Genomic DNA, 24,083 nt, shown 5'->3' on the forward strand with positions numbered 1-24,083 from the left:
ACCTTTTGTTTACATTCCTTTCAATTATTGGAATGTTTTGTATTCATTTTCACGACTGTAAATTCTTGTCGGATTGCAAAGAGATAGTTCAATAAAGGAGCGGTCAAATATTGGGTTGCTATCACTCAGATTCTTTTCACAAATAAACTCTTGTGGCTTTTCTTTCTTTCTACAACATCAAGTGTGGGATGAATCATTTAGTTGCAATTCAAAATGAAATGCTAACATCCCACTGAGTAAAAAATGTAAGTTTATATATATACATACATACACACACACACCAATCGCCATCTTGTGGCGGTATTAAAAAATATGCCAAATGAGAGTTGAGTAAGAAGAGACACCAGAGGTCAGGATGGGTTTCGTCTTTATTGCAAAGAACAAGAGAAGCGACCAAATTTTCAATCATTATCACCTTTCCAGACTCAATTTGGTCTCAGGTGACTTTATGAAAAGTCACATGAAAAGCCCCCCCGCCAGTATTTTTGTGCAATTGTGCAGACCCATGTTGAGTTCCAACTATGTTTTCACACGTGAAGTTCAAAATGCTTTTTACACAATCTCCACATCTAAAAGGCTTTTCTTTTGTGTGTGTTCTCATGTCTGTTCAGATCAGACTTACTAGAAAAGCTTTTATCACAAAGTGAGCATGCAAAAGGTTTTTCTCCCGAGTGTGTTCTTGTGTGTCTCATCATATTTTGCTTTACAGTGAAATTTTTGCCGCAAACTGAGCAACTAAAAGGTTTCTCACCAGTGTGTGTTCTCGAATGTACGTTCAAATCATACTTGTTAGAAAAGCTTTTACTACAAATTGAGCAAGTGAAGGGTTTTCCTCCCGTGTGGTTCAGCACGTGTGATTTCAAACCGTGTTTATAAGAAAAACCTTCACCACAAACTGAGCAAGTGAAAGGTTTATCACCCGTGTGTGTTCTCATGTGTTGGATCATGTTTTGCTTATGAGAGAATCTTTTACCACAAACTGAGCAACTAAAGAGTTTTTCTCCCGAGTGTGTTCTCATGTGCACATTCAAACTGTGCTTATGAGAAAAGCATTCGCTGCAAATAGAGCAACTAAAGGGTTTTTCGCCCGTGTGCGTTCTCATGTGCTTCACCATAACGGACTTTTTAAGGAATCGTTTACCACAGACTGAGCAAACAAAAGGTTTTTCTCCCGTGTGTGTTTTCATGTGTGCATTTACATTGTACTCATACGAAAACTTTTCACCACACACTGAGCAAGTGAAAGGTTTTTCCCCTGTGTGTGTTGCTGTGTGTGCAATCAAATTGACCTTGCGGGCAAATTTATCACCACACACTGTGCAGCTGAAAGGATTTTCGCCTGTATGTTTTCTCATGTGTACGTTCATATTTCCTTTTCGAGCAAAACCTTCCCCACAGATTGAGCAGCTAAAAGGTTTTACTCCTGTGTGTGTCTGCACGTGTTCATTCCAAGTACTCTCATAAGGAAACGTTTTGCCGCAAACTGAACAGCTAAAACGTTTTTTACCTAAGTGACGTCTTTGACGTGTTTGATAAGTTTTCTTTTCCTCTTTGCAGTATTTTAAGCCTTTGTCATCACCGTTACCATCAACGTCACTCCTCAATGACTCTTCTGTGTCTTTGTGATGAGCTAAGAGGTAGCGTGCTGCTGGTTCTCCTTCACTCGGACTGCTGCGAAGAACTTCTTTATCTTTGTCGTCTTCATTCTTCACAATGATGACGGTCAGTGGCAATTGGCTGATATCAAGCTCCTCCTCTTCCGCTTTAAAGTGAAGGTTGTGTGTCTCCTCCTCTTGTGGACGCTGTTGCTCCAAACAGGAGGTCGGCCTCGGTGCATCAGGTGGAACTTCCGGTTGCCCACCTGTAGACCACAAGCAACACAAACAGGTTAAATATTATATATTATGCTGTGTGTCGCATTTAAGGCAATGTGGAGCTAATTCTTGTTTTGGTTTGGATGGAAATCACCTTGAATAACGGCAAAAGTACCATCAAATTTTCACAATAATAAAAATGAATTGTGTAAAACAAATAAATAAAATAGACATGAGCGATAACACGGCCCAATATGAAAGACACCATCACGTGACGCCCAGGTTGTTATTCGATTGGCCAATTGGAAAATCAAAATGGCTGTCTTTGTTTTGTTTATGTTCGTTCATCATGCAATTTCGCACAGGAGAGCGATCGAATAATATTATAAATACATTAGGCATGCATGATCATTTTTGTGATAAGTTTTGGGATTTTCTCACGTCGCCCGTGAAGAGCGTCCACATGTTGTCGCTCGTTGTCGATTACTCGACAAAGTTGTTCACTGTCCGTCGCCATCTTTTTAGACGCTAATATTCCAGTTAGTTTCTCTCTTCTCAACTCTTGTATGTTTTCTTTCGGTGACCACACGTTCACAATTTGGACGAAGCACTTTGTCTTTCTCGCCTGACCAATTGAAGCCCCTTTCTTCTACAATGGCCGTCGCTAATTTCGCGCACGCGCAGTATGATTTCTTGGTGCCTGACCAGTTCCGTATACATTTCGGGTAAACTGGATCAACGAGAGATAAAAAGCGAGGTGGGTTTTGTGGCAAGTGTAAACCAAAACGTGGAAATTAGAACATTTGGACTGTCTGAAAGAACGATGGCGTCGCACGAGGAGCAAATTTGTCGAGTGAGCGAGAAGATCGAGCGACTTCGGCAGGACGACGACATTATCTTGGCGCCCATCGTGTTGCACATGCAAGGTGACTGTTCAAATTCCGTTTTAAAAAAAAAACAACAACAAAAAAAAAACTATTTTTGAGGTAGTGTGACACGATATTGATTATATCGTATATTCGGAACAGGTCATAAATACACGATGTTTTCCTGGCAGATCTCTATGTAAACACCATTTGTTACAATACTTAATTTAACAACCTGTAAAAAAAAAAAAAAAAGTATTGCAGGAATACAACAAAGCAAAAAAATAAGCCACCCAAATAAAATAAAAATCATCTGATGATGTCTTGTTTCCGACATAAACACATTTTTGACATTATATGGTTTCCAACAAAGCTTTGTATCAATGATCACTGCGAGAAATGTCAAAAGAACATATAACCTTTTGATTTGATTGATGCCCAAAGTGACATCTACCTTGTGTCCTCCAGACATCCAACAGCTGATGGGTTGCCCAGAGGAAGTTCTTCTCTGGCCGCAGGTGGGAGACTCCAGTTTAGCACAGGAGTGCCCACAGCCTCCTAACATCAAAGAGGAAGAGGACGAGGTGGACGTCAGTGAGCTGCCGCTTAACATCGTTGTGGTGAAGAGCGAGGAGGACGACGACCACCCAAGTGGAGAGCACCGTGCAGGCACGCCAGTAGACGAGGTCCCGGCTCAGCTGGAGCAGCCCCAAAAAGCTTTGAGGATCCGTGCAGACAAGCAAGGTGACGATAAATGCTTGAAAGGCTCCCGGAAGGACGTGAGGCCTCACACGGCCGAAGATGGTTTCACCTGCTCTGTTTGTGGCAAAAGCTTCACCAAGGCCTATCAAAATAGACACATGAGAACCCACACGAGAGAGAAAACGTTTCGCTGTTCCGTTTGCGGCGAAACCTTTGCCCAAAAAGTCTCTTTGATTGTACACAAGGTAACGCACACGCTAGAAAATCCTTTCACTTGCTCAGTATGCGGCAAAATCTATTATATTAAAGACCATTTGAGTCGGCACATGAGAACGCACACGGGGGAGAAACCTTTCGCTTGCTCCGTTTGCGGTGAAAAGTTTGCCCACAAGATCTCGTTGGTGGCGCACACAGCGACGCACACGGGGGAAAAACCCTACGCTTGTTCCGTTTGCGGCGAAAGCTTCTCATATAAGCATTGTGTGACGAGACACATGAGGACACATACGGGGGAAAAGCCCTTCACTTGCTCTGTTTGCGCCCAAAGTTTTACGTACAAGGAGACTTTAAATTCTCACATGCAGACGCACACGGGAGAAAAACTCTTCACCTGCTCAGTTTGCGGCAAAAACTTTTGTTATAAGAACGGTTTAAAATCGCACGTGCTGACGCATGCCGGTGAGAAACCTTTCACCTGCTCACTTTGTGGAAAAAGCTTTGCTTATAAGAGTACATTGAAATCGCACGTAAGGAAACACAATGGAGAACAAACGTTTTAGAAACAAGCATTTTTCTCAGAATGGAGGCATTTTTGTTTGTACAGCCATTTGTTAAAAAAATAAAATAAAGCATTTTCAATGTAAATTGTTTCTTTTTTTTCCTTTTTGTTTTTCAACAGAAATATCTTTAACTTAAATTGTTTTTTCCTGTTGTTGATCTGAATCAGACCTGAGTGTAAAGGTTTTCTATTAATGGTCAGTTTGGTCTTTGAAAACCTTGACTATAGCATCCTTGAATTTGGAACTTTGAAATACAAGTTGCCCTTTTGTGTGTTTATTAAAGATTGTTTTGTCTCTTTGTTAGTTTAGTCATATTTTGAATTCATTGCGGGTCTTAACAAAGCTTCCAATTAATGACAGCTTAATGAAGTTCCACCTCTACAATTTACCTTATATCAAATTGATTTTTGTGTGTCATAATTGCAGTCTGTTGAATTAATTTCTCACTCCGTGGTTGATTTTTGTGGTTTCTTTAGCCAGCAAATTTTCTTTTCTTTTTTTTTTTCACGATTGCAACCGACCGTTACGGCTTGTTTCTTCCTCGGTTCTCACCTTGAGCTTCCTGTCGCAAAATGGTAACCGTACGACGTGATGTTCGGCAGCCGTAAAACCAGCATCATTGTCGTAAAAGGCGGAAGTCTATCTGCAAAACACAAGGCAAGCTTCAGACGTTGACCGCGATGGCGAGAACTACAGCGCGAGGTTAAAGTTGTGTTGAAGAGAACACCGAAACGATTGAAGGACAGACTGAAAATTTCACCCAATTTTAAAGGAAAATGACGTCGTCCGAGAAGACACTTCGTCGAGGGACAAATAAGCTCGAGCGATCGCAGGACGCCATTTTCCTGGCTCCGGTTGTGATGCACATGCAAAGTGATGGTACGTTCCATGTTTTATGTTCACGTGTTCAGTAGTCCGGTTGCAGCCCACCGTCCAGATACGATATTGTTATGGTATAGTAGGGTTACTTCCAAAAAAATGAAAACTAAACAGTTCTCAGTGTGAATCCCAAGATTCTTTGTTGTGATGTTGATGTTCAGGGGAACGATTTAAGTGACGTACAGCTCTTACAAGGATCATCGTTTGGGGGTATCGAATAAGATACATTGACTGGACTCCCTCAAAAGAGCACAAAACGACAACAAATGACATGGTAAATAAAGGCAGACCCAGCGGGGGCTTTGAGATGTGCAGATTTGGTCAATTGATGGAACCTGGGATTCAACGCTAACGTGGTGTAGCGGCATTTTGCTGTTATGTTTCATCCAAGTTGAAAAAGTTAGTCGCAAGTGTAAATACTTCTGAAATTTAGGTTCAAACATTCTTCGTGTCATTGTGTTGTTTAACATTTAAGTTTGGCTTTGTGTCCTACAGACGTGCAGCAGCTGAAAGGTCAAGATGAACAGCTTCCTCCACCGACTCAAAGGGAAAGCTCGGAGCGTTCTCGGTCATCCCTTGTCACAGAGGAACAAGAGGAAGGTCAGACTGCTCACGTCAAAGAGGAAGAGGAGGAGCTCGATGTGAGCGAGCTGCCGCTGACTGTCATCGTTGTGAAGATCGAAGACGACGGAGACCACTCGCAGCTCGGTCATCACGGTCCAAGTGGAGAGCAGTGTGGAGGAGCACCACCTGGCACGCTCGCAGATCCGCAGTCGCACGGCGTCATGGCCCAAGAGCATTTGAAGAGCGACGTGGACTTCTCAGGAGACAACCAACACTCTAACAGCTCTGAAAAAGAGACAACCCCGAAAAAGACAAGTAGGAGACATTGCAGGCATCAGGAAGATTTTGCCGGCACAGTCTGTGGCAAAGGTTTTTTCCATGAGAGTATTTTAAATGCACACGTGCAGAAACACATGAGAGAAAGACCTTTTTGTTGCTCCGTTTGCGGACAGAGGTTTATCAAAAAGTCCGATATGACTCGACACATGCGGACAACACACAGAGGAGAAAAGCCCTTCAGGTGCACCGTTTGCGCCAAAGCGTTCACGCAGCAGATCAACATGGTCGAACACTTGAGAACACACACGGGAGAAAAACCTTTCACATGCTCCGTTTGTGATAAAAGCTTTTCCATCAAGACCTACTTGAACAAACACATGAGGACACACACGGGAGAGAAACCCTTCAGTTGCTCCGTCTGTGACAAAAGCTTTACTAATAAGTCCGATTTAAACAGACACACGAGATCCCACGCGGGAGTCAAACCTTTCAGTTGCTCCATTTGCGGAGACACATTTGCAGTAAGGGCCTCGCTGCTTGCACACACATTAGCACACACGGGACAAAAACATTTTACTTGCTCTGTTTGTGATAAAAGCTTTTCGATCAAGACCTACCTGAAGAAACACATGAGGACGCACACGGGAGGAAAACCCTTCGGTTGCTCCGATTGCGACAAGAGCTTTGCCAATAAGTCCGATTTGAACAGACACTCGAGGACGCATACCGGAGAGAAACCTTTCGCCTGCTCAATTTGCAGTAAACAATTTTGTTACAAGTACAGTTTGACTGCACATATGCTGACACACAACAGACAAGAAAATGTTTTAGTGCCCACTTCTGTGAAAACGTGTTAGTCATTCGGGGCACCGGGATTTGATGCTGAGGTGAATACATTTTACAAATGTCAACAGGTATACCTAGTTACTGATACTTCACAGTGGCTGTTCAATTAGATTTGAGTAATTAACTGTTCTGGCACCAAAATGCGTGTTGACCACTGTTGTCGGCATTCACGTGGGTTCATTATTTAAAAAAAAAAAAAAAAATTGAGTTGTTCAACTCCATCACGTCTCCTTGATTGCACACACACACAAAAGAAAAAAAATCTTCACTTGCTCAGTTTGCAGCCACAAATTTGCTCACAAGGTTTCCGTGACTGCACACACAGCAACGCACGCGGGAGAAAAGAAAAAGCTTGCAATAAATGTTTGAGCTGAATTTTATTGCACACATGTGGCACACACACAGCGGAGAATGAACCCTTTCCCGCGTGACCCTTTACCTAGTTCCCATCTGGGTTCGTTTCAGTCTTGCTCAGGATTGATGAAATTCCAACCATTTAAAATGATGCAGTGATTGGGAAATAAATACAGATGTTGATTGTGTATTCGGCATCGTTTTCAATGATTATCAGTTTCCAGGAGATGAAATTTCGTCATCCCGTTTTGGATTCACATTCTTTTTATTTGCGGCCTCGGTGAAGCTCTTTTCCCGGTCTCTCATTTGGAGCCACCTTTAATGCCAACGCAAGATGGCAACCATGCAGCTTCTTTACTACCGCTGCAACATGGCTGTCACTGTCGTAAACCACCACAGAAGAAGAAATTGCGGAAGTAGTTGGTTTTCCGTCAATGTTTTCTGCACAGCCTTCGAAACAGAGCGACAGAGACCAGGTGAAATTGAACGTAAAACTAAATGAAGATACCACAATGAACTAATTTGCGAGACGAATAACATGTTTCGACTATTTATCAGAACAATGGCGTTACGATCAAAACAGTTGGAAGTTGATGACGAAAATGACATCGTGTTGTACATGCAAAGTCTGTCAACACGCACACCGGTCTTCTGCTTAATGTTGCACTAAACTAACTCATGTTATCGTCTTTATTACTTCCATACTTTTTTTGTTAAACCCTTCTTTCTGTACTGTGACTTAATTTTGAATGAATATATATATATATATAGAGAGAGAGATTTTTTTTTGGTCAGTTATTGGAATTTGATTCTACCAAATATCAGAATCGGCCTAAAAAAAAAAAAAAAGATCAATTTTGGTTGAGTTGTTCTGTCTGACTATGTCACACAATGATTAAGTGGGATGTTGTGGCAGTAATTACGGGAGCTGACATGTTTGTGTCTTGCAGATATCCAGCAGCTGATTGTTTGTCAGGAAGACCTTGCCCCTCAGTCGCAAGGGTTAGGAAGTTCCGCTTTAGAGCAGGAGGATCCAGAGCTTTTCCATATTAAAGAGGAAGAAGAGGATCCGTGGCCCCTTCACGTCAAAGACGAACAAGAGAATCAACAGTCCTTTTATGTGAAAGAGGAAATGACAGATCCACCGCCCGCGTGTGTGAAGGAGGAAGAGGACGCCGTTTACATCAGCGAGTTGTCACCGAGCTGCGTCTCTGTGGACCAGCCCCCCGAGTGGTCGAAGCTTAATCATCAGAGCACAAGTGGAGATGGACGTGGAGGGCCATCACCGGACGACCTGTTAGCGCCTCTGTCGGATAACGACGACTTGGAAGAACCTTTGACTTGCGACGCAGACAGCCAAGGCAAGCGGTTGAAATGCTCCCGAAAGAAGACAAATCTTGGCAACAAGGAAACGTCACAAACGAGCAAAAAACATCTTCCCTGCTCAGTTTGTGGCAAAAGTGTTACTCAGCAACATTTGTACAGACACATGAAAACACACACTGGAGTAAAACCCTTCAGTTGCTCATTTTGCAGTAAAACGTTCACTACAAAAGACCAAATGGAGTCACACACGAGAATACACACAGGGGAGAACCCTTTCAGTTGCTTGGTTTGCGCGAAAACATTCATCCAAAAGGCAAATATGATTCGACACATGAGAACACACACAGGAGAAAAACCATTTAGTTGCTCAACTTGCGGGAAAGCATTTGCCCTAAAAGAACATGTGGATTCCCACATGAGAGTGCATACGAGGGAAAAACCCTTTTGTTGCTCAATTTGTGGTCAAACATTCACCCTGAAAAAAAACCTAGCGCCACACATAAGAATACACATGGCAGGGAAACCTTTTAGCTGCTCAACGTGCGCAAAAACTTATTCTCGAAAAGACTATTTGAAAACACACATGAAAACACACACAGGAGAAAAACCATTCTGTTGCTCTGTGTGCGGGAAACTCTTCACTCTGAAGGGAAACCTGGTACCACACATGAGAATACACACAGGAGAAAAACCCTTTCCTTGCTCAATTTGTGGAAAAAGATTCACTCTCAAGCAAACCATGGAATTACACATGACAACACACACAGGGGAAAAACCATTCCGCTGCTCCTTGTGCGATAAAACATTCGCTGATAAGTCAAATATGAAATTACACATGAAGACCCACGCGGGAGTCAAAAACTCCAAGTGAAGCCACACAAGCAAAGGAGAATGAATGATGGAAATGCTCCGCAGCAAGATTATTTTCTTGAATGAAAACTAACACAACCCCAAATAAAATTGAAAACAAACTTTTTGTGAACAAACTCAAATAAAAAATAGAAATGCTTTTGAAATAAATGAAAAGTAAGCAAAGCTTCATGTGATATGAATATACCTAATAAACTAATTATAGCAAACATGTAAACTCCACACAGGGAGTTGATTTCACTGATTTGATTGATTTCACAAAGCCACAACCTCTAAACTAGAGGGCGGACGTGCCTACCAATGCGTCACCCTGCCATTTATTTATTTATTTATTTATTTATTTTTCATTTATTTTATTTAAAAAAATAACTTGCCGCTTTGCAAGTCCTTTACTTTTGTGCTGGTCGTTCGTGGTGAGGCGTCTTCAATACCTCCTCAAGGTGGCGGTCACATATATTACATCGTTAACTGGTGCTGGGCATACACCACCGAAGAAGAAAAAGGCGGAAGTTGGCAAGGCTTCAAGACTCCATAAGTTATGAGACGGCGACTCGGTAAAATCAAACGAGGGTAAAAATAACATGGAAAAGTTTTAATAATTGGTACGGGAACGACTGATAAAACATTTTGACTGTTCAACAGATAAATGGCTTCGTGCGAGGAGAACGAGCGACAACAAAAACAACTGGAAGTTGCTGGCAAGAGTCACATCGCGTTCTACAACCAAGGTCTGTCCACATGTATGATACATTTGATATTTTGGATATTAAAAAAATAGAGTAAAGGTATTCTCAGTGAACGTATTAATATCAATCAAATAAAAGCAACTCAATCAGGGAAGGATAGTTTTACCCTGACCAACACTGGAATGCAACTGCGGCCGGACGTCTTAAAGACGCTCTACAAATATGCATAGATAAAGTTGATAGCCGAAAGATGCGAAATTAATGTCTTGTATTTGGTGAGAGTTACGTTGTCTTAAATTTGCCTTTTACTGAAATTGATTCGTGCACCAGTCAGCAAGAGCACCAGTCGCGTAAATAGTGCTGGGGGTATACTGGACACTCTGAGATTCTTAATGACCATCACGTAAAGCGTTCAAAATACCTCCAGTAAAATCGAAAATAATTATTTCTACCTGAGGCGTTCATTTGTCAAACATATATTGAATTAACGTTGCCCGCTCCAACACTTATGAAGGGGACTCTAGCTTATATCACAAAACTCCACCACTTCAGCTCAACTTTTTTGAGCAGTGTAATTTGTGTTCATCTCATTGCACTCGCATGTGCTTGTACCCTGTAGACGTCCAGCAGATGATTGTCCATCACGAAGAACTGGCCCCTCGCTCTAGTTTCGAGCAGGAGGATCCTCGGCCCCTATGCATTAAGGAGGATGAAGATCCACTGCCGCTCACCTTTCAAGAGGAAGAAACAGAGGAACAGCAAATTCATGTCGAAGACAAAGCGGAGGAGTCGCCACCGCTGCATATTAAAGACGAAGACAAGACGTACGATGTCAGCAAGTTGCCGTCGACCGTCATCTGCGTAGAGATCAAAGACGAACCACCCAAACAGGTTAAGTGTCATCATCCTCGTCAAAAGGGAGATCGCCGTGGAGGGCCGTCGCCATACAAACTCTTAGCTCCGCTGTCGGACAGCGACGACACGGAGAGTGACGCAAACTTTGAAGGCGACGACAAACGGTCCAACCATCAAGCAGCTTCGCAAACACTCGGAAAACATTTGACCTGCTCAGAATGTGGTAAATCCTTCACGTCAACCCCGGGTAGCCACACAGCATCGCACATGAATGAAAAACATCTCTGTTGCCCTTTTTGTGTGAAAACATTCTCGTTTAAGACACAACAAGTGGCACAACACATGAGAATCCTCACTGGGCAAAAACTTTTCCGTTGCTCCGTTTGTAGTAAAACCTTCTCCAATCAGTCAAACATGATCAAACATATCAGAACGCACACAGGAGAAAAACCCTACAGTTGCTCAGTGTGCGGGAAGAAATTCTCCCAAACGTCACACATGGTCACACATATGAAAATTCACACAGGAGAAAAGCCTTTCGGTTGCTCCGTTTGCGGTAAACGATTCATACTGAAGCGAACCATGTTATCACACACGAGGATACACACGGGAGAAAAACCGTTTAGTTGTTCAGTTTGTGGTGAAACATTTTCTCAAAAGCGTCAACTGGGGCAACACATGTCTGCGCACACAGGGGAACACCCCTTCACTTGTTCCGTTTGTGCGAAAACATTCACTCAAAAGCCAAATTTGGTATCACACATGCGAACACACACAGGAGAAAAACCTTTCTGTTGCCCAGTTTGTGGCAAGACATTCTCCAATAAGTCCAACATGTCAAAACACATGAGAACGCACACAGGAGAGAAACCCTTTTGTTGCTCATTGTGCGATAAAACATTCTCTCAAACGTCACACATGGCAACACACATGAAAATGCACACAGGGGAAAAACCTTTTTCTTGCTCACTTTGTGAGAAAAGATTTACTCTGAAGCGTAGTATGGTTGCGCACATGAGAACGCACACAGGTGAAAAACCTTTTCGCTGCCTGATTTGTGGAAAAGCATTCTCTCAAAAGCGCCAACTGGTACCACACATGAAAACACACACGGGAGAAAAACCCTTTTGTTGTTCGTTCTGTGATAAAACATTCTCTCAGAAGTCACACATGGTGTCACATGTGAAAATACACACAGGAGAAAAACCTTACAGTTGCCCACTTTGCGGTCAAACATTCATTCAAAAACGTAGTTTGGTATTACACACAAGAACGCACACTGGAGAAAAACCCTTTCGTTGCACGTTGTGCACAAAGACGTTCTCTCATAAGTCCTGCGTGGCATCACACATGAGAATACACACGGGAGAAAAACCCTTTCGTTGCTCAGTGTGTGACCAGTCCTTCATTCAAAAACATAGTCTGACATCACACATGAGGACGCATACAGGAGAAAAACCATTCAATTGCTCCATTTGCGGTAAAGCATTCTCTCAAAAGCCACACCTGGCATCACACATGAGAACACACACAGGGGAAAAACCTTTTTGTTGCTCAGTTTGTGGTAAAACATTCACCCACAAGTCCAACATGGTCAAACACATGAGAACACACACAAGAGAAAAAAGCTCGGTGAAAGTTGCACTCACGGGGCCAATTTGACTACGGACATGAAACAACTGGAAGTGAACGTTCCGAAAAGTGTAGTCCCCTGCAATATTGCTGTATCCAAAACCTTGTCATCATTTCAATGTTATTCTTCTTCAGGTTTGAAATTTTCCATCTAGCTGTAGTGGTTTGGTGATTTTTCCAAGTGTGGTATGCAAGCTCCTTCTGGTGCTAGATGACAGAATCACTGAATTCAATACAAATAAAATATGCTAAAAATATTAGAATGTTATGCAAGGCTGTTTCAACTTTTTTTAAATTCCATATATCAGGAGGTGAACTACCCGAAAATAAAAACAAGAAAGAAGAAGCAGGAAATCATCCGTAACATTTGTCCTGCGCGTGTACCCGTACAAGAACACGGAAGTTGAAGCTCCTAGACGCTTCACCATGACGTTCACCTAAATTATGTCGCGTTTAACGTGTGCTAACGATTTTACTCATCCACGTAGCTTCTACATAACGAACCAGCTGAAAATGCAGGTTTCAAACAAACTACCGTTAGGTTAGCAGTTGTATTTATGGTGTTTTAAGCGAGGGTTGTCGTTAGCTAACTGGCTTGCTAGCTAAGTGGCTAACAAATGAGAACCCATACAAATTTAGTTGATTACATTTAAGTTGTAACATGGTTCAAAACATGTTCCGGACCGGTTTCCTGGTTCGGGCAACACACACCGTGTTGACCTGGCTCATAACGCTGATTCTGTTTGTGCACAACACCGGTAAGTGATTTTAAATGCGCGCAAACAATAGTTGAGCTTTCCCTCTGTCAGTTTGGACGTAGTGGTAGACAAATGGAGCGCACCCTCGCAAGAAACAACCTTATTTCTGAGACAACGGTTTCTATAACAGGGGCGCTCGATTTGCTCTTTCGACCGAGGAATTATATCAACGTTATTTTGTATTTTGGGCGCACAACCTAGTGGCCACAAATTAATTATCCCCCCTCGCCAACATGTCTTCTCTTAGGGTCCATATAAAATAGATTGATAACTAATGACAAATGTATGAAATATTGCGTGTGTCTGTGTTAAATGGGGCTGTATTTTTTTTCTTGTGTTGAGATTTGCGCCAATGTGAGGAGCGCGGCGAGCTGACGGTTCCTGTCCTGTTCTTCCTGCTGGTGGTGTTGTCGGTGCTTTTGTACTTTGTCGTGTCTCTCATGGACCCTGGCTTTGTCCTCACCGATATTGTCAAGGTGACTTTATGGCGCACTAGTGATGTTATTCATGTGTGACCATCCAAAACACTAATGTAATTATACAAGCGAATGTCTCACGCGTTGGATTAAAATTGTTCATATGAATGTGAATTTCCCAATCAGATGGAATAGTGGGAAGTAGATTGACGCAAATATTGATGCGGCTGTAGTGATAATGATTTTGCTTGCCTTTTTTTTTTTTTATCAAAAGTTGATTTAACTTGCATGTGTCATTTGCAGCCTGCAGATCTGGAAACCGAGTCCATGATGCCTCAGTCTTCCACTTGCCGTCTGCGGCGTTGTGGCTTTTGTATGCTGCAGGTGAGAAACATTGCCAATCAAAAGAAAATAAAAATTGTAAAAAATAATATTTCAATTAATGTCTTAACTTGGCTCGGCATAGCATATCTTAGCCTCATGAAGAGTAGCATTTTGCATTGCGTTTTACATTGTTAGCTTTAAGCTAAGCGGATGTAACTTTAAATAAGTGTAGTTTGAAATAAAGTTTCACTTCCTGTGTGTGTTTGTTTTTGTTTTGCAAGCAGCAGCCAATGAGAGCCAAGCACTGTCCAACATGCTCTCGCTGCGTACGTCGCTTCGACCACCACTGCCCGTGGATCGAGAATTGCGTGGGTGAGCGCAATCACCGCTGGTTTGTGCTCTACCTGATGGTGCAGTTGCTGACCCTGCTCTGGGCGCTACGGGTCGCTATGTACGTCACTCGTGCACGCACGTTCATGGAAAAAAAAAACAGATTCACGTATCATTAAAGTCATTATTAACTGCGGTCCTATATTGCACAAATGCATGTCAGCCAGTGACGCCTGCCTGTTGTGGGTTTTTCCAGCTCGGGCATTTCTCCCAGTCCCACTTGGGAGTCGTGGTTCCGCTCCAACGGCTTTCTATTGGCAGCGCTGTGCGTAGTGGGCGTGTTCTCGGCGGTGGTGTCGGTGCTGTTGGGCTGCCACATCTACCTGGTGGCCATCAACTGCACCACTTGGGAGTTTATGTCCCGCCACCGTATCGCATACCTGAGGGAGTGCGGCGATGACGACAGCCCCTTCGACCGCGGCGTCCTCTGCAACTTGTGGGTCTTCTTCTGTGCGTGCGGAGCCGTGGCCTGGGAACAGGTCTACCACAGGAAACCCCAGAATCCCGTTTGAGCGCCCTCAAGTCCAGAGCCGGGACTCCGGGATGCGAAAGACTTTAACGACTAGAGATTTTCACGCAAACGGTTTCCCTGTTACTTTGATTTGAAAGCACAGCGCAGGTTCTTGCCTACCTAAATCTCCCAGCTCAATCGGACAGGAAGTAGTAGTTCAGGCCAGCTGGATGAAGGAAGAGTTGGTTCCTCTTGTTACGTGAACCTTAGTTTCATACCCAACACGCGTTCTTAAAAAAACTGAAGTCAGCAGTTCAATTAGACAGGAACTGTATCGAGCAAACAGGAAGTAGCGGAACCCGGGAGGAAGTAGATGAACCAAACAGGATGCAGCAGGATTGATCACTTGTGAAGTGCTTTTCTACCTTTTGGTACTCAAAGTGCTTCACACTGCTTGTTTGTTCACCGACTGATGATTTGCCATCGGGAGCAACCGGAGGTTCAGTGACTCACTCAAAGACACTTCAGCACGGTCACAATGGCGACGGCTCTACGGCTGAGCCATGCTGCCCCGGAAGTAGATGAACAAGACACGCCCAGTCAAAGACCAAGCAGTAAGTGTGTGTATGTATTTATTGAGGACAAGACACGCAAAAACAATGAGGTTGTGTTGTTGTTTACAGTCATTTGTTTATTCACACATGTAGCATTAATAGCAGTTTATAACAGTCAGCGAGGTTCCTTACCCTTTTTTTGGCATACCAAGACCATCATGAGGAATGTTGATATTTGAAATTTGAGCATGTCAGCTGTGTACTCTGATGATTAAATGACTTTCTAGTTTTCAAGTATGGCTCTATGAGCATTTCTATGGCTTTTTTTTAATTGCTATTTTGAAACCAAGCTAAACAGGTGCCATGCATACGAGTCATCCTGTGTGGTCACGGCAGTGGGCGGAGCTCATCACAGTCAAGCGGTGACAGGAAGTGGCTCGGGGATTTGCTCGGTCGCCTCCAAATAAGTGTCAACCGTGCAAGGCGCAGAAGTCAAAGTCGGCAAAGGCCTCTTGCTGCTGGGCCGAGAGGCTGCCGGGTGTGGAGGGCGGAGATAAGACGGGCTGAAGCCGTGTGAAGTCGCTGTCAAAGTTGCTGACGTCCGCCGCCGTCTTCAGGGACGGCAGGAAGGGCGGCGACACTTGCTTGGCTAGGAGGGCATCCCAGTCCACGTCCTGGAGGTCACATCGCAGTCAAAATCATCAGACGTAAGTTTAACACCACGCTGTAGTGTGCATGTAGTAAATAGACAGCTAACAACAACTTGCCACGGTTAGCTTGGCGTGTGATTGAATGATTTTTGAATACCTCAAAGAATGTCTCGCCTTTCAACTCGTTAGCGTCTCTCTCTCCGCTGCCGAGCCTCTTCAGCGGGTTCTTTTTCAACAGCTACAACAGACATAATCGTTGACATCACGTAAAGATCGGAGATGCTTGAATCCTGTTTACCTTCTGAATTATTGCCACGGCGTCTGGCGGAAGCGAGGGCGGATACGTCACATCGTCGTTGACGATGCTGTCGAACACTTCCTCCTCATCCTCACCCAGAAATGGCGACTTGCAGAGAGACACCATGTCAAAAAATAGAGTTAGGCTCGCTTCATTATCTTAGTTTAAGCCCAAGCATTTATGACGTGACATTCGGGCAACAGGGTAGCATTGGCATTTAAGAGGTAACTTCCCAGAAATCTGATTTGTTTCTTTGAAAAAGCTTCTGGCCTTGCTGTCTCATATTTGGAGGCAGCAATTTTTCCTTTATGTAAGAACTAAGACGAACAATTATACCATAACTCTAATGTTCTTGGTTGTTATTGTCAAAAATCTGACCGTGTAATAATCCATTATAATAATAGCTGCGTGAAATGTAATAACACTGTAATGATAGTGTCAAAATTCAGACATCTGTAATTGCATTAATGATGATTATGTAATAACAGAGTAAAAGACATAACAGTGACTATAGTAACAATGACATATTAATATTTTATATATATCAATAACTGTGTATGAGCAGCGTACTAACAGGAACATCGTTTAGACCCCCAAAACTGACCTCGCCCACCAGCATCTCGTAGATGAGCACGCCCATCCCCCACCAGTCGATGGCCCGTGTGTAATCGTCGTCAGTCAGTATTTCGGGTGCCAGGAACTCTGGCGTTCCGCAGAAGGTGGACGTGCGATCCCCGTGACCGATTCCTGAAAAACCAGAAAACAATATCAATAAGAAGAAAAATAGGAGTGTGAGGAAGAATCGAAGCTCTTGCCACCTTCTTTACAAAGTCCAAAGTCGGTCATTTTGACAAAGCCGTCGGCATCCATCAGCAGGTTGTCCAGTTTTAGGTCTCTGCGTTCACACGGCGCACACAGTCAGACAGGTGGAATCCGAAAATGCTCGCCTCCGGCTTACCGATAGATGATGCGGTTGACATGGAGGAACTCCAACGCCAGCAACACGCAGGCCGAGTAGAATCTGCATGACAACGACACAGGGGGGGAGAGGACAAACAAAAGGACAGCGATGAGCAACTCCCTCAGCGTATAAATAACAAAAAAAAATGTCTGCTGAAGTTTAAGTTTGATTCAAATTGATGTCAAGTGAAAGTAAAGCTTTTTCTAAAGCACAAGTCAATCAAAGTCAAATCAAATGGTTAACATGTACGTGACAAAATGACATCAATGATCTAATGAACAAATTGATTATTTAAGAAATAGATAATAGAAACTTTGTAGCACTCCAAAAAAAAAATGCAATCCAAAGTAAAGCCAAACGACACAGGAGAGTGAAGTGAAAAGTACACGCACTGTACCGGGTCTGCTGCGGCGTGAAGGCTCGGTTGTGTATGTGCATCATGAGGTCTCCCCCGGGCAGGAAGTCCACGAGGAAGCAGACGTGCTCTCTGGTCTGAAAGCAGGCGTGCAGCTGCACCAGGAAAGGGTGACGCAGCGTCCTGATCAACTCCAGGATTCGCTTCTCGCTCATCAGGCTGCACGGGCGGGCACGCAAAAAAGGCGGGTACGGTGAAGCACGACCACGCGAAGGCCTCGGCTCTCCCACCCACCTGTCCACCTCGTCGCGTCTGACCACGTCGCTCTTCTTCAAGGCCTTGACGGCGTACAGGCGGCCCGTGGACTTCATCTCGGCCAGCAGCACCTGAAGCAGTCACGGGGGTTGACGCGGCTTCAAGTACATCTTCTAAAACAACACGAGTTACAACAACTCCAAAGGTACGGCGACGACAATGGTAGTTACGCCGACACGTACAACGACCGCTACAACAGACATTTACGACAACAAACGTATTACCAGGACAACGGTTACGACTAGTTACGGTACAAACCGGCCCACGCGGAGATGGTCGTAGTACTTTGTTGTTCCCTTTTCAAACACCAAAAGAAACGTTGAGCTCATGATACCTTGCCAAAGTGACCTCTGCCCAGCACGGAAACGTAGCGCAGATCCGACGTGCGCAGCCTGAAACAAAACAAGCAGAAGACGGTTACATGTACGTTGTGTTGCGACTTGTGAGTTTTTGTGGTTTTCTTGTGTGTTGTCGTGCACGTGTGTGTACGTGTCCATGCGCTTCTGTATTTATTTGGTTCATGCGTCAATGTTTTTCTCTTGTTTTTTTTTCCCCCCCCCATGTCTGCTTCACGTTTGTTTTTGTGCGCCTGTTCTCATGCGTAGCTTCTCATGTTTCTGTTTATGCGTTCTTGTATTTCTTACCCACGTGCGTTTGTGTGTTTCTAGGTGAAATGTACGAGTGTGTGTTCTTATGCATGTTGTTTGTTACGAGTACTTGAGAGCGGAAGCTGAGTCTCCTTGGCTTTCTTCTCTCTTGCTGAAGGACGACTGCCAATCAATCAATGAAATAACAATGTCAAATGTTTATTTCAGTCACTGTGATCTCCCCGGACACACACACACACATATTGATAAGTCGCTCACCGTCTGTTGCCGAATTGTTTCCGAGGTTTCATCACCACGTGAGGCATCGTCGTCATCTCGCGTCGCCTCGTGGTGCCCAGAAAGACAAACGCTCGTTGGCGTATCACTGCGCGAGAGCGGTGAGAGAGGAAAAAAAAAAAATCACGTGCTCTTTGACTTCGGCTGTGACATTATCACACGTTGAGAGGAGGCCAGGATCACCTTGGCGGTTGGGACTGTGGCCTCGGCGGCCTCGGTGGCCTCGGCGGCTGTGACTTGCACGGCTGGGGGGCGGAGTCAGTGGTGAAGGAGGCGTAACCGGGAAGCACGCTTAGCATCAGGTGAGCCCACGTGGAAAAGTTCACATTCAGCTGAGCCGCACGCAGAAAGTTCTTACCTAAACACACACACACACAAATGACTATGCGTGAGAGCGAGTGTCCGTGTGTGTGTGTCCGTGTGTGTGTGTGTGTGTGTGTGTGTGTGTGTGTGTGTGTGTGTGTGTGTGTGTGTGTGTGTGTGTGTGCGCGCGCATACCCATTTACCTCTCTCTTTAGTGAAGATGCATTGCTGGCGTCGTAGTTTGTGCTGTCGCTCCACCACCGTGTCGGCAAAGTTAAACTTTGAGCACAAGTAATCACAAACATTTCAATTGAATACATTATATTATTATAGCTTTCATAATGTCACATGTAGCTCGCTTATTTTTTTTTTTTGTATTCAAATACCTGATGCCGGAAGGATTATAATACCTCAACATCAATGCTAGTTTCATTACCCAGTCAATGGCGTTTTACATTGTGCGTTAGCATAAAGCTAGCGGACTATCATAGGATAAAATGTGTGATTCTTTTTTTTGTTTTGTTTTTGTTAAATTTGATAGAAATCTTCAACTGGTGTTGGCAACAAGCAAAGCGCGTACTTGAGCAACTGCTTTTGGTTATGAAGTCGGTTGCCACCAGTAAAACTGTTCAACTACCAAAACACGTGAATGCAATTATTAAGAAGCATTTCTGGTGAGTATAAAGTATTATATTTCAAATTTGTACGTTTGTGTCATGTTCATATTATACGGTGTCATTCTCATTGCGTTTTGAACTTTTGATGACTTCTACGTATACGTACTTGCAATATTATAGTGGTGAATTAAGTCAAGTCACTCTCTGGACTAAATACAAAAGTTCGTGGTACTTGAAGTGGAAATGCAAACTGGATCCTACAAAAGTTCCTAGTTGTAGATTGACTTTACCTGAGCATGGAGGAGGCCTGTGGGTTCCAAACGCCACTCGTGTGCAGCGGCCTGGCCGTTGTCTTGGTCTTCCTGCCTCTGGTTCTGCTGCTCCAGGAGCTGGTCCAGGCGCAGGAAGCCCAGGGCGCACATCTTACCGCCATCCCGCCAAAACACGTCAACCTCCAACTCACGACACTGTGCCGTCACCCCAAGTTCAAATGTTACTAAATAAGCAATAATATGTACCTGTGTGAATAAAAAGTCCACACATCTATTTTCAAGTTATCAGTGAGATAACGTGTGCATACCCTCTGACAACCCGTTTAAATTTTGATTTCCTATTATGTTTTTTTTTTTTTTTATTTTTTTTTTTTTTTTTTGCAAAATGTAAAGAGTGTGACTGCAAGCAGCATTTTATGTGGACTCACCCGCTCCAACGTGAGACAGAATGTCTGATCCCAGGACACCCTGCCCGCTGCAACCCAGCGCGTCCTGCCAACCACTCTGCCGTCCAGCCTCAAGGTGGCGCTCGCCTCTGCGAGACGAAAGTCACCGTTTGTCGAAGTCAATAAGTTATAATTTATAAGGGGGAAATTACAATCAGACACAAAGTCAAAATTTGACGAGGTCAAAATGTCCATGATGATTAATATAAGTCCAAATTTCATGCATAAAAAGCATATAAAATTGTAGTCCTCAAACACCTTCATACTTTCTTAAAATGTCTGAAAATGAAGCAAGACATTTCTACTAAAACTTGTAGATCATCTTACCAGAAGTTGTGTCATCAGCAGCCGCGATCAAATCTTCACATCCGAGCAATCTGACCTCCAACCTCCCTAAAAAAATAAAAAAAAATAAAAATCATGACTTAAAAAGCTTAAATGAATTGTTTTCATTCTTTCCAACCTGTCAGCGCTGCCGGTCGCCTGGATAAGATGGCCGCCGAGCACGGACCAGGGTCCGAGTGGGCGTCGCTCCCATCGGCCGTGATCCCGCTGTCGTCCCTCAGACACGCCTCCACGGACGCCCGCAGTAGACGTAAGCGCTGGGACGAGTAGTCGCGCCGCATCTCAGCCTGACGTCAAAAGACACCATCGATGGCGTCCCGCCACATGGGCCATAAGATCCCCCGCCGTGCCGTTCCGAGCACCTCCATCGTACCTCCCAACGAGCTTCGTGGTCCGGCGAGGACACGGCGTCCATTTGAGCCAACACGTCCTCGGCCAGTCGCAGGGCGTCGTGCTCGCGCTGGGTGTAGTGACGCAGCTCAGCCAGGCGGACATCCGCCTTGGACGTCTCTGAAGAATAAACCATAAATACGTATTGCACTTGAACGCATCTCGACTGCCACTGAAAGTCCTGACAACGGCATGAAAATATGTCGTCAGCTACTTTTTCATAATTGCCAAAGTCATATTTCTGATTTTGGACCAAAAAGAAAAAGAAAGAAAACGATACTTTTTAGAACAAATGTGATTTTTTTTAACATATATTGTAACAAGACGTTCAATCCGCTACATCATGTGACATGTGCCGACGCTTTGTGGCATTCGAAGCTCGTTCACCTGTCAAGGTTTTACTATTTGTTAGCTTCATCCTAAAATGTCATCTCATATCCCGACCATTTTAAGAGCAGCGTATGTTAATATCATGTGTTTGTCATATCTTCAAGACCTTGCAGACCTTGATGCGTTGCCATGTTTGCTTCTTGGTCATCTTGCTCACTTAAGGCCTGCGCCACTTTGATGATGTGCAAGCGGAGAAGCTTCATCTTGGAGCGGCTGTCCTGCAACATCTGCTGAGCTGTGGAAAACATTGGAGCAATCCTGTGGACCAGCCAGTTCAGGACACACAAAGAAAAGTGTCTCATGAAGTCAAGATTTGCTTTCAGGTACAATCTGTCATCTTAAACTGGAGTTACCTCATCCAATAGCTTTTTTCTTTGTGTTTGATTTGACAATCAAGTCTTAAGTTGCTAAGCTACAGGTATCTTCTAACTGTCAGGTCAAGGTACCGTATGAAAAGTGTCAATTTCCTTCCACTATGAATCTTTGACTCCCATTTTAAATCAAAATGGGGTTTTGTGTCACTTTCAGGCGCAGTCAGAAAACATTCTTCCTCTCGTGTTGTCGGTCAGTTCTCCATACAAGTCTCGATTTACAGAAGGCCGGAAATAATAACTCAACTGAATGTCTAATCATTGCATCTATCAATATGTCAACCGATCAAGCTCTACTGTGGCCTTCAGGGACAGTCTTAAATGAGAGTTTTCCTCACGCAAAAATTGTTTAGTTACCTTTTTATCCTTCCAACAAGACTTGTAATTGCCATTAGTGACAGTTCCAAATCGTAGTTGACCGAATCAGGCGTTCCCTACAGGAACAATTCAAAATCTTAACTTTGCTTGCAATGGTTTCATTTTATCTCTCAATCAAGTCTTTTAGCTCCTTTGGGAACTGTCTGAAATCATAATTTTGTCCTTAAATGAATAATGACACACAGACACACACACACACAAATGGACACAAAATGTCATACGTAATAAGAAGAACGTGTGTATGGATAGCCCACCTCTTAGTGTTGTTGTTCTTGACTAAGAATGTGTCATCATCCTCCGACAGAACAGTCCTGCCTCTCCACCTTCACTCTCCTTGAAAGCCTCCTCCTCCCCTTCCTCCTCCTCCTCCTCCTCTTCCACTTCCATCCCGTCTGCCTCCTCGCATCCCGCCGCATCCGCTTCCTGCTGCATCTGACAACACTGCCAAAGCTAATCTGCTCCCCTTGAGGGTGAGGAGGAGGAGGAGGAGGAGGACGGGGAGGAGGATGAGCGCAGGAGGAGGAGGAGGGTGGGAAGCAGGGAGGGAGGAGTTCTGCAGGGTGCCATCACTGATCTGGGCTCGGTCGGAGTTCACGTGTTCACATGCGGATAGGCCAGCAAATGATGGGATATCTCATTAGCGACACCCTCTAATGACAGAGCAGCAACACACACAAAAAAAAAAAACACTACTAATAGAAATATAATTCTCAATTTGGATTTTGACTAGCCAGAAACATGTATGAAGCTGTGGAATTTTTTTATTTTTTTGTAGATATAATTGACGTGTTTGTGTCTATGTAAACACACAGACACAAACAAACACACACACACACACACACACGTACACACAATAAAACCATAGAATTTGAATTTAAGGAATTAAACTGGGCCTCAGGTTGCAGTAGTTTAATGGTTTTGTGCTGGGCCTTATGGTGTGTGCACGTTGCCCAGCAGGGGGCAGTAAGTAAGAACGTACCAGACTACAAAGTTGATGACGAAACAGAAAACCGTCGCGACTTCGCAGCAAGTAACAATGTTTTGGGGTTTTTTTTTCAAACAAATTTCAATCAAATTTACTTTGGTGCAATTGTTTTGTGAAACGTTTATGTGCGAAACAGCTGAATTGCTGAATTTAAGACCTTTTTTCTCCTAAATTCAAGTTATTTTTAAGAACCAATTGCTTAAAGCGATGTATTTCGCCATATTTTGTTGTTTCTATTCTAATGGCATATATAATCATAAAGTCAAGAGAGGAAACAAGCATGGTGTCTTTATGTATAAAGGGATGGGCAAAATATGACCACTTGTGTCTGAAAATGTCATTTTATCTGATAGGAACAGCCAGATATCATAACCATCATGCTGATTTGTGCAATAATCTAACATATTTTTCTACATTTTGGTGAAACTAGTTTAAGTTAGTTTGTCAAGTCATTGTAGGAAATGTGACATGTTTTAAAGTCGCTACTTCAAAGCCTCTTTAAAGTTGGCTGATCCAAATGTGTGGCCTTCACGGACAACCTAAAGCCACAGGCACCTCTGAATTTCAACTGCAATGTGGTGTAATTTTAATTTGAAGTGTTGCTATTCCGTGGAAAAAGTGACAGACGAATATAATTAACGTGACCACTTCAAATCACAAAGTCTTGTTGCAATTAGTCTTTAAATGCAAGCCCGTGGCTGACAAGCGTCTTTAAGAAGCTTAAAGGGTGGCACCCGGAAGGGATCAAGTCGATAAAAGACACGTTTGACCCAAGGAG

At 43.7% G+C, this 24,083-nt stretch overlaps 6 protein-coding genes and 1 long non-coding RNA gene across 11 annotated transcripts; 4 read left to right on the plus strand and 3 right to left on the minus strand.

Moving 5' to 3' along the window:
* Window positions 1–350: 350 nt before the first annotated feature.
* Window positions 351–2,651, minus strand: LOC147058357 (uncharacterized). The gene is made up of 2 exons (XM_085909284.1): window positions 2,256–2,651; window positions 351–1,861 (listed from the first exon to the last, which is right to left on the minus strand). Exons 1-2 carry the CDS (start codon window positions 2,329–2,331, stop codon window positions 570–572), a joined length of 1,368 nt encoding a protein of 455 aa, XP_085765410.1. The 5' UTR covers window positions 2,332–2,651; the 3' UTR covers window positions 351–569.
* On the plus strand, window positions 2,144–7,080 carry LOC147058358 (uncharacterized). Its single transcript, XM_085908970.1, has 4 exons — window positions 2,144–2,740; window positions 3,149–4,154; window positions 4,934–5,040; window positions 5,536–7,080. The coding sequence occupies exons 1-4, from the start codon at window positions 2,500–2,502 to the stop codon at window positions 6,738–6,740; spliced, it is 2,559 nt and encodes an 852-aa protein (XP_085765096.1). The 5' UTR covers window positions 2,144–2,499; the 3' UTR covers window positions 6,741–7,080.
* Window positions 7,081–7,230: 150 nt separating this feature from the next.
* On the plus strand, window positions 7,231–9,483 carry LOC147058359 (uncharacterized). The gene is made up of 2 exons (XM_085909283.1): window positions 7,231–7,559; window positions 8,034–9,483. Exons 1-2 carry the CDS (start codon window positions 7,418–7,420, stop codon window positions 9,278–9,280), a joined length of 1,389 nt encoding a protein of 462 aa, XP_085765409.1. The 5' UTR covers window positions 7,231–7,417; the 3' UTR covers window positions 9,281–9,483.
* Window positions 9,484–9,755: 272 nt separating this feature from the next.
* LOC147058360 (uncharacterized) lies at window positions 9,756–12,695 on the plus strand. Of its 2 annotated transcripts, none has more exons than XM_085909226.1 (3): window positions 9,756–9,849; window positions 9,922–10,007; window positions 10,585–12,695. In XM_085909226.1, the coding sequence occupies exons 2-3, from the start codon at window positions 9,926–9,928 to the stop codon at window positions 12,480–12,482; spliced, it is 1,980 nt and encodes a 659-aa protein (XP_085765352.1). In that variant the 5' UTR covers window positions 9,756–9,849; window positions 9,922–9,925; the 3' UTR covers window positions 12,483–12,695. The 2 variants fall into 2 exon arrangements, with proteins under 2 accessions (XP_085765352.1, XP_085765353.1); XM_085909227.1 differs by having other exon boundaries at window positions 9,773–9,833.
* Window positions 9,857–11,668, minus strand: LOC147058361 (uncharacterized). The gene is made up of 2 exons (XR_015065819.1): window positions 10,794–11,668; window positions 9,857–10,696 (listed from the first exon to the last, which is right to left on the minus strand). It is a non-coding gene; the product is annotated as an uncharacterized LOC147058361 (long non-coding RNA).
* A 127-nt stretch (window positions 12,696–12,822) lies between the features above and the next one.
* On the plus strand, window positions 12,823–15,633 carry zdhhc12b (zDHHC palmitoyltransferase 12b). Its single transcript, XM_085909335.1, has 5 exons — window positions 12,823–13,210; window positions 13,553–13,686; window positions 13,930–14,010; window positions 14,235–14,401; window positions 14,537–15,633. The coding sequence occupies exons 1-5, from the start codon at window positions 13,114–13,116 to the stop codon at window positions 14,850–14,852; spliced, it is 795 nt and encodes a 264-aa protein (XP_085765461.1). The 5' UTR covers window positions 12,823–13,113; the 3' UTR covers window positions 14,853–15,633.
* LOC147058363 (serine/threonine-protein kinase N2-like) lies at window positions 15,170–22,654 on the minus strand. Of its 4 annotated transcripts, XM_085909217.1 has the most exons (20): window positions 22,575–22,654; window positions 21,687–21,829; window positions 21,165–21,301; window positions 20,910–21,078; window positions 20,774–20,839; window positions 20,429–20,535; window positions 20,019–20,246; window positions 19,315–19,390; window positions 18,992–19,166; window positions 18,791–18,896; window positions 18,642–18,694; window positions 18,259–18,316; window positions 17,904–17,995; window positions 17,652–17,828; window positions 17,252–17,314; window positions 17,112–17,188; window positions 16,898–17,040; window positions 16,294–16,401; window positions 16,153–16,233; window positions 15,170–16,019 (listed from the first exon to the last, which is right to left on the minus strand). In XM_085909217.1, exons 2-20 carry the CDS (start codon window positions 21,817–21,819, stop codon window positions 15,816–15,818), a joined length of 2,253 nt encoding a protein of 750 aa, XP_085765343.1. In that variant the 5' UTR covers window positions 21,820–21,829; window positions 22,575–22,654; the 3' UTR covers window positions 15,170–15,815. The 4 variants fall into 4 exon arrangements, with proteins under 4 accessions (XP_085765343.1, XP_085765342.1, XP_085765341.1 ...); XM_085909216.1 differs by lacking the exon at window positions 22,575–22,654 and having other exon boundaries at window positions 20,019–20,195; window positions 21,687–21,909; XM_085909215.1 differs by lacking the exon at window positions 22,575–22,654 and having other exon boundaries at window positions 16,907–17,040; window positions 21,687–21,909.
* Between the last annotated feature and the right edge of the window lie 1,429 nt (window positions 22,655–24,083).

The sequence above is a fragment of the Syngnathus leptorhynchus genome, chromosome 4 (assembly GCF_054491065.1).
Source record: "Syngnathus leptorhynchus isolate UIUO chromosome 4, UIUO_Slep, whole genome shotgun sequence".
Lineage (NCBI taxonomy): Eukaryota > Metazoa > Chordata > Actinopteri > Syngnathiformes > Syngnathidae > Syngnathus > Syngnathus leptorhynchus.